This window comes from Triticum dicoccoides, chromosome 4A (assembly GCF_002162155.2).
Source record: "Triticum dicoccoides isolate Atlit2015 ecotype Zavitan chromosome 4A, WEW_v2.0, whole genome shotgun sequence".
In the NCBI taxonomy this organism is placed as follows: Eukaryota; Viridiplantae; Streptophyta; class Magnoliopsida; order Poales; family Poaceae; genus Triticum; species Triticum dicoccoides.
The window spans coordinates 578,384,267-578,393,390 of record NC_041386.1 but is presented as its reverse complement, the minus strand read 5'-3'; the positions used below and the strand labels follow the sequence as shown (position 1 = coordinate 578,393,390).

The 9,124-nt window shown below is 45.4% G+C and overlaps 2 protein-coding genes across 2 annotated transcripts in view; both read left to right on the top strand.

Annotated features, from left to right (window-relative positions):
- The first annotated feature begins 6 nt into the window (after positions 1-6).
- Positions 7-2,293, top strand: LOC119286894 (cell division cycle-associated protein 7-like). Its single transcript, XM_037566361.1, has 8 exons — positions 7-179; positions 294-534; positions 635-785; positions 863-933; positions 1,311-1,388; positions 1,464-1,551; positions 1,718-1,773; positions 1,876-2,293. Exons 1-8 carry the CDS (start codon positions 114-116, stop codon positions 1,944-1,946), a joined length of 822 nt encoding a protein of 273 aa, XP_037422258.1. The 5' UTR covers positions 7-113; the 3' UTR covers positions 1,947-2,293.
- Positions 2,294-2,810: 517 nt separating this feature from the next.
- The window catches only part of LOC119283686, a 10,183-nt gene continuing 3,869 nt past the window's right edge, over positions 2,811-9,124 (top strand). The window contains exons 1-7 of the mRNA XM_037563127.1: positions 2,811-3,214; positions 3,811-3,928; positions 4,918-5,225; positions 5,318-5,449; positions 5,529-5,627; positions 5,820-6,353; positions 6,474-6,540. Of these exons, the coding sequence (XP_037419024.1) occupies positions 2,826-3,214; positions 3,811-3,928; positions 4,918-5,225; positions 5,318-5,449; positions 5,529-5,627; positions 5,820-6,353; positions 6,474-6,540 (1,647 nt within the window). The 5' untranslated portion in view covers positions 2,811-2,825. The remainder of the gene's footprint in view (positions 3,215-3,810; positions 3,929-4,917; positions 5,226-5,317; positions 5,450-5,528; positions 5,628-5,819; positions 6,354-6,473; positions 6,541-9,124) is intronic.

Below are 9,124 nucleotides of genomic sequence, written 5' to 3'. Positions count from 1 at the left end.
GCCGTCGCCAGCGCCCCCTGTCCCAAACCTACCACGCCCAGCAGCGCCGCAGCCAATCCCCGAAACCCGCCGCCGCCGTCGCCGTCGCCGTCGCCTCCTCCGCTGCCGCCGCCATGGGAAGGCTGGGCGACAAGTCCGACTATGAGAGCATCCGCGAGGCCCGCATCTCCGAGAACATGGTACGCGCAAGCATCCATCCATCGATTCCCCCTCAATCTCGAAATTTCCTCCAGATTCACCATTTCTCGCGGCCCTGACCGCCACCGGTGTTTGGGATCCGGTGACCCGTGCAGGCCCGGATGGAGATGCTCGGCCTGCGCCGCTGCGCCGGGGAGCTGAGCGCCATCTCCTCCGCCCCCTCCCCCCGCGCCGGGAGCGTCACCCCGAGGAAGACCCCGAAGCCGCCGCGGGTCCTCACCCCGCTCCGCCGCTCGGTCCGCCTGATTGCCGCCGCGACGCCGCCCGGCTCCGGCTCTCGCCGCTCCGCCCGGCTCAACGGGGACTCCGTGCAGCACAAGGCGCTGCCCTACAGAGGTTGGCCCCTTCTCCTGCCTCCGCATCCGCACGCCCTGCTTTTCCGTGGCCCTGCTCTGCGGGCTGGCACCGGAACTGAGTTTCTCTTGTCGTCCCGCAGGAGCGGACGCCGAGGAAGAGGAGCAGGAGGAGAAGTCTCCTATGTACATCGACAAGGAGAGGCTGCGGGTGCTGCAGGAGACGCGGTGCGACAGCAAGGCGAGGGGGTCCGTGTACGACCCCGTTCTTGGGATCTGCTGCCATTTCTGCAGGTAGCTTCGCATCCTATAAATCCTGATTGTGTTCTGGGATTAGTTCACTCAGTATAGTTGCCGCCGTGTGGTCATAGGCAGAAGAAACTCTGCGGCGAGGAGGGCTGCAAGCGCTGTGGGGAAGGAGACTTTGAGCAGCAATGCATAGGTACTCCCTCCGTTTCTTTTTACTTTGCATATAAAATTTGGTCAAAGTCAAACTAAACAAAGTTTGGCCAAATTTATATCAAAAATATCAACATCTACAAAACCGAAGTTATATGGTATATGAAAGTTAATTTCGTGATGCATCTAATAATATTGATTTCATATTATGAATATCGGTATTTTTTTCTATAAAGTTAGTCGAACATTGCAAAGTTTGACTTTGACCAAATATTTTATGCAAACTAGAAAGAAACGGCGGGAGTACAAGAGAAGCTACAAATCCTTTTTTTTTTCTTGTTCATTTGTATGGAGCAGCAGCTAGTTCTTCAGTGTAGCAAATTCACGTTCATTTGATCGATCTTTGTTCTCTGACGGCAGGGAAGACGGAGTGCTCCTCTTGCCATTCCTCCTACGGGATCCTCTGCCGTGCTTGCCTTAAAGTTAGGTATGGTGAAGGTAAGTTCAATGGCATCTATACTATTCTTGGTGGATAATATTTGTAAGACTACTGAATTTGAGACGTGGTGGCAGAGATGGAAGAGGTGAGGAAGAACAAGAAGTGGATGTGCCCTCACTGCGTTGAGGAGAAGGGTACCAAGAAATACTGGATATGCAACAGGTGAGTGAACTTGCAAGCTTGATCTTTGATTCTAGCACTCACAAATTGAAATGGGTAAATGGCACTTCCAAGATGTGGATATCCTGTGTTGAAAGAGTGTATGTTTTGTACGTATGGCTATGTGTATGCTCTCTGACACGCTCAATTTGTCACGGAAATTATGCAGCTCCATCTGCTTGAAGAAGAGGAAGATAGCACCAACCGGGATCGCCATATTCCAAGGTAATTCTGGTTCTTCCAAGGTGCAACTTCAGCACTATGTTCACGCAGATTATACCCATAGTTGACCTGACCTGTTTTTCACTTCATTCGGCATCGCAACAGCGCGTGAGCAAGGATATGCGTCGGTCGCTCACCTTCTCATGGACCAGCTGAAGAGCCGCGGATCATTCTGACAATGACGCACGACTGCCTGGAGTTCCCCAGTTGCTCACTTCTTCAGTGATTTTAGGGATGATTGATGGTTGCGCTGGATCTTTTGTTTCGTTGACGGTTTAGATGGTAGACAGCTAGACTCTGTTGCTGAAAAATGCCGAGCTACAGAAACCTTCTCCCAGATGTTCCCAGAGTGACCTTCGCTGAAGATCGAAGCAAGGATTCTGCGTCTCTCAGATGTAGCGGATGAGCTTTGAGCTTATCCATGTATGTTCTCTGTTGTTTGTAAAACGTCAGTTGTGTGCACTTGTGCTGTAGAATCTATGCTTTTGGTATCATTGGTGCTTCTTCGGTCAAGAAAATAAAAGTCAATGTCGTCGTAGAAATGGTATGAGTGGCCAAAGAATCTATGCTTTATAATATGAAGCTGTTACAACATAATTGAGTGGCCAAAGATGTCGAAGATAGTCAAAAGAAGAAATTCACATGAAATTTCATGCCTGGTACTATTGCACCCAACATAATTCTTCTAGGGAGACACATCTCACTCAAGCCCTATGCCGACACTACCCGCGTGATTTTCGCAAGAAAATAAAAACACTAACAGGGATAACACACGAGTGTCTGGATCAGTAAAATGTTGTCTTATACACATCCTTTTGCAATAAGATCTTGCCATGCTGAAATGAAGTTCATGGAGCCTGTTACAAGTTGAAATCAGAAATGCCAATATCAGCATCTGCTCTGGCTATTTTTTTATATAAAAAAGCTAAAACTAAAACTGCACTAGCTGGGCCAAAAACGATGTAACAGTCCAAGATTGGGCCTGGCCTGGCAGCTTCTGATGTACACTAGGCTACTGGGTTCGGCCGGGCAAACAGAAACCAGTCTTGCTAGTGATGCACCGCCGCCTCGGCCTCGTCACCGCGGCCACTGCACTCCGGCGGTTCTGCAGCCACCGCCCGCCTCCGCCACCGGACCGGCGGCTCGCCTTCCTACGCTCGGAGCTCGAAGACCTAGACCTCTCCCGCGCACCAGCACAACCGCCGCCCCGGGAGCAATGGCAAGTGACCCAAGAGCCAGGAGGCGGCGGCGCTCGCGCGGGGGACAAGCCGGTGGCCGTGGACATCGCCCACCCGTGGCCGGAGTGGGTGGCGCTGATGGAGCTCCTCCTCCGTAAGGGCCACCTCGACCCCTCCGCCTTCGCCGGGGCCGCGCCGTCCAAGGACTCCAACCTCGTCCGCACCGCCTGCCTCCGCTTCGGGCGCGAGCGTCCGGAGATCGTCAGGTGAGGTGGCTGAGCTTGGAAGGATCCTGCTTGTGTGTCTCGATGCCGTTGTCAGTGTCTGGCGCCATTGTTTAGCTGCACGCCAGATGTTTGCTGAAATGTGCCAGCAGTTTGCGTTGCCCTGCGTTAGGCACCGCAGTGCAGACAAGGTGGTCGTCCGTGTCTCGGTGAGGGAAAATGTTGCCTTTTGCAGCAGCTTGCCTAACAAATGCAATACTGCTGATATGCTGTCTTCAACCTTGGTAGAAAGCTCCAGAGCACCGCTACCTAATAGTGGGATAATCAGTGCAAAATACTATGGTTGTTGTATGAAGTTGAGCAAAGTATTACCAAGTAATTTCGAAGAATTTTCTTTTAAAAAATCTGAGCTTATATACAGGGTGCTTAACATGTTCTACAACTGTAGAAAGACACATCAGTCAATATATGCAATTTCAGGACATGATTTCTGTTTGTGTAGCAGCAGTCTTATTGTTGGCCTCACCACTCGGCACTCGCCACATTGAATTTAACTACCAGGGCCCTAAATGGATGCAGTGCATTACAATACGACATCCCTGTGCCATGCATATAAAGTCGGAACTCTTCTGTTGCAGGTATCTGTCAAGATGGGATATTCAGGTCGCTCTGCGTGGTGGGTGCCCTAGCATTGACAGGAAAGTTATTAATTCTGGGAAGCGATTGCGTGCTCATGTAGGACTTGATGAGGGAGAGGTAAGTACATGAAAATGTGTCCAAAGGAATTTCTCTCTTTTTACCTTCCTTTTCTATTTCACTTTAGTTTAGAACGTACCCATTTGTACAAATGTTTTGGAGAAAATTTGAACCAGAAAATGTTTTCTGAACCAAGAGAATCGAACATTCAAATTGTTAAACACAGGAATTTTTGTGAAAGCTGTGTGTGTGCGCCAACTATCTTACCTCTTAGGCTCAGCAAAGTTCATGATGTTTTGTACTTCAGATAATAATAATAATGTAACAGTGTGTATTTTAATCTGCTTGCTTATAAAAAGCGCCATGCAAATCTTAACTACAAATACAAGCTGGGGACTGAAGTAGTTAACAGTTTGCCCTCTTTATTAGCCTTGCCTTACTCAATCAGTGTGTATGAGCTTGAGAAACCATGTTTTGTGTTAGCAATTTAGAATTCAACCTAAAAGCTAAAACATGTTTTGCTGCAAACTAGGAAATGTCAGGAGTTATGGACATTTCCATAATATAAGAGCGTTTTTTACGGAGGGAGTACTATTTAACATAAAACTTAGGATATTTGGCTTTCAACCAATTCATTCTGTATACCTCTGCAAAAGACAATGTTCAGTTTGCTTGCCATGCTGCAGACGATGTTCACTTTCCTTGCCTTTAAGACCATGTACAATGCAAAGTGCTTAGAGAAATTGACCGGGTTTTTGCTGAAGCACTGGTGCTTATTTGTAGATGGCAGGTGTTTAATTAGGCACCCCTGCCATGGAGATAAGCACTGGTGCTTAAGAAAAACTTGGTTTATTTTACTAAGCACCTCTCCAGGCACCTTACATCGTACATGGTCTAACTATGCCGTCTCCTGTGGTTAGCCCTCAATCATATTGTAGTTAGTATTTTCGCCTACATGTGACAATTTGGATTGCTTTAAGTCTGTGACATAAATCTATGTAGTATATATAGTATATCTGCCTCATCACCTTATGCTGACAGAGTGACAGGTTTGCAGCCAATGCAATTTAAGGGGAAGTTGTGAGAGGGCATATGTAAGGGCTCGTAAAGAGGAAGTGGGCAGAACTGTGGATGTTATGCGCATCCTCCTGACTTATGGTCTTGATATCATTACTGGTAATGTGGGGAACAAAGCATGCCTAAACAAAACTGTTAAAGAATCCATTAAGAAACTACTGAATGAGGTTGTTGAGCTCGACTCCAAGGGGCCTGGTTCCACAACTGATAAAGCTGCACAACGTATACCAAAAGGTCAATCCGCTGTACCTGTGAAGCAGGGTGACTGGAATTGTCCCAAGTATGTTGGATTTTTTTTTACCTCATATCACTTGCCCACATGATGTAATCTATTTTTCTTCAAAAAGAATAATACCACGTGTATATTTCCAGATGCAACTTCCTTAACTTTGCAAAGAATATCAAATGTTTGCGCTGTGATGGCGAATTTCAAGAGAGATATCACTTGATGCATGAGGACCAAGATCATCTACCCCTCAAAAAAGGTGACTGGATTTGCAAAAGGTGAGATGCCAAAAAGTCTAGTTTATATTTAAGATGGACTGGGGGTACTCTCTCACCTGTACTGATCCTACATTTTCAGGTGCAACTTCTTGAATTTTGCGAAGAATACACGGTGCTTGCAGTGTCATGACAAACCAACAAACCGTTTACTCAGTCCAGGAGAATGGGAGTGTGCCTCGTGAGTGACTATTTCTACTGCATAGTGCTTACCATTGTATATTTGCACTGTTTTGATGTCTACTGTCGATATGAGACAGAACATGGGGAAAATGGTGTCAACGAAGTGGCTAACCTTTCCGCGCTGTTATTTTGTTCTGTACTCTACTACCATAGAATCAGCATAATCATATTGTTGAGGGATTGATGGCAGGTGTAACTACCTGAACTTCAAGAGGAACGCGTTCTGCTTGAAATGTGGTTGGAAAAGACCAAAAGCATTAAACGACCAAGACACTATCGAACCACACCGTGATCTGGAGCAGAATAAGCACCCCGCTATTTCATTCGTTCAAGATGGCATCCAGCCGACATTGCGAAAGCGACAACTTGTGCAAAAAAGGGCCCCACTATCTGATGAAGATTCAGATTTCTGGAGCTCGGAGGAGGCAGACGACGATGACGACAATGAGAACAGCATGCTCCCAATGCACAGGGACTACAAATTCCTCGACAGTTTCCCCATTGTCGGGGGCAGGACTGCCACTTCCCAAGAACCTCTGGAGAGGGAAAAATGGAAGGAAGAGATGTCCAGGGGGGAGCAGGGGCTTCCAGGAGAGGCATCAGAAGAAAGTAATCGCTCCTCCCCTCGTGTTCCCAGAAGCATGGAGATGATCGAGGACGACGACGACGACGACGATATCTCATCATGGTTTTCTGGTGCGAACAGTAGTAGAAACCTGAAAAAGTAGTAACCAAATTTGTGTAAATGCCGGTAATTTGTGCAATTTCACATGTAAAATCTACCATTCTCCAGAGGTACAAAATTCAGTGAAGGCATCTTTTACTGCTGTTCTTTTGCCGGCAGCTTCCGTGAGAACATGGTATCCAAGGAGCAGAAATTTATGGCAGACTACAATGACATATTGGTCCATGTTAGGTCATCCATCAAAGATCTGGCCCTTAATGTTTCTTGATTCTCTCTGTGCTCATCACTTGTACGGTTGTACCAGTGGTCCCGTAGGATATTTTTTTAGGGGTTACGTATCCGATTGAAAATTATCCGAAATCATGAGGATTTTCGCAGGAATTGATGAACGGCAACGAGCATGTCCACCAGTCATGACCGGCCACCAACCCTTTGAAAACGAAATAATTGGAGAAGATACGACATACACACGTGCTATTGTTTGACGAAATGAAATACCTACATATTTTTCTCGAGCCCTTGTTTGTTTAATGCTTGGTTCAAGATTAGGGTGAAAAAGGGGTAGATGATGAGTGACTTTTGCGGAGGTTATCCTTTAGTTTCCATTACTATTGGTTGTTTATAAGCAACAAGAGAGAAAGACATTATTAGTTAATGAGAAAAGCCAGCCAAAAACTGATAAGACGAGTTCAACCCAGCTAGCTAATTAGGGCATGTAGAGTGATTGATAAGATAGTCTAATCTTAACCCTGCCATATAATCTAGAGATGACTTAAAAAATGTACAATGGGTTGTCTCTTCATCTTATCTCTGGTAACTAGATATTCCTAGAAATGTGAATGTGGCAAGAGATTTGCTACTACGAGATCATCTCTTAATTAAGAGAAAACAAAACCTTTTTTTCTTTCTGGTTTCTCTTTTCTCCACCTGAATATTTATCCTATATGACACTGCTAAGATAGCATCATTGTGCATACCCTTAGGTACGTAGCATATACACGCCGGCAACATTACACTTATCATAATAACTGGATGTGGGCTTTCGTACACATTTTCTCTCAAAAGAATCTCTGAGAGGCCACTTTGAAATTCCTATTCTTTAGATTTAATAATCAATAGGAACAAAAATAACAAAACAACATGTTACACAAAAGTGATCCGAGCAACTATTGTTAGAACTCGCCTAAAAACACAAATTAAGTATGCCCGATTCATGGACAAAGGTTAAAAACTTTGCCACATAAGTCACAACTGTTTATAACAAACCGGTTGTCTCGCTACCAAGATCGTGTCGTCACACCCTCTCGTCATTATGTTTTACCTGTCATGCATTGATGTATTTGCCAAACTTTGCCAAAAAAAAGGATGACCGATCTCTCTTCAATGTATCTGGCTATTAACCAAATACTAACATGTCATAAGATGGCGGTGGCCGTTCGTCCGTGGCGAAAAGTCGGAGTCGCTGTTTCGAGGGCAATGGGCGATAAGATGATGCTTGTAGTTAGCCTCATCGATTGCTCCCTTCTCAACGGTGTGTGAAGTTTACTATCAATAGCTACACCGAGGATGCCTTGTGTGCTATGATGTTCCATGACAAACACGTATTGTGGACTTGTCTGTATCAGTTTCGCCCGATTTTCCATAGATTAAATTGGCAATTCTCTTTGTCATAATTAATTAATAGAGAAAAATTCAAGGAAAAAGGTTAAAAACTTTGCCACATAAGTGACAACTACTTATAACAAACTAGTTGTCTCGCTAACATGAACGTGACGTCACACCTTCTTGTCGTTATGTTTTACCTGTCATACATTGATATATTTGCCAAACTTTACCAAGAAAGGATGATTGATCTCTCTTCAATGTATCCGACTATTAACCAAATACTAATACGTGATAAGATGGTGTTGGACGTTTTTCAATGGCGAAAAGTCAGTCACTGAATCGAGGGCGATAGGCGATAAGATGACGCTTGTAGTTAGCCTCATCGATTGCTCCCTTCATGGTGGTGTGTGGAGTCCACTATCAATAGCTAGACCGAGGATGCCTTGTGTGCTATCATGTTCCATGGCAAACACTGAAACACGTATTGTGGACGTGTTTTTATCGGTTTTCGTCCGATTTCCCGTAGATTAAATTGACAGTTCTCTTTGTCTTAATTAATTAATTAATAGAAAAAAATCATGGAAAAAAGTTAAAAACTTTGCCACATAAGTGACAAGTATTTATAACAAACTGGTTGTCTCGCTAACGTGATCGTGGCGTCACACCTTCTTGTCGTTATGTTTCGCATGTCGCGCATTGATATATTTTCCAAACTTTGCCGAGAAAAGGATGACCGGTTTCTCTTCAATACACCTGGCTATTAACCAAATACTAATATGTCATAAGATGGCGGTGGCCGTTGGTCCGTGGCGAAAAGTCGAAGTCGCTGTTTCGAGGGCGATGGGCGATAAGATGACACTTGTAGTCATCCTCGCCGATTGCTCTCCTCTCGGCGGTGTGTGGATTCCACTATCAATAGCCAGACCGAGGATGCCTTGTGCGCTATCATGTCCCATGACCGACACGTATCGTGGACGTGTCCGCATCAGTTTTCGCCCGATTTCCCATAGGTTAAACTTAAATGGCCAATTATCTTCATCTTAGGAAAATTTGAGGCAAACAAAAAAAGAAAAAAAAGGCGGTGGCAAGGAAATTGCTTCCCGGCAGCCGAGTCATCCCTATTTATCATCACTTGGCAACTTGGGCTCCTTCCTCCGCTCCGGCCCCAGTCCAGTACTGTGCGCGCATCTCTCCTCCTTTTTCTC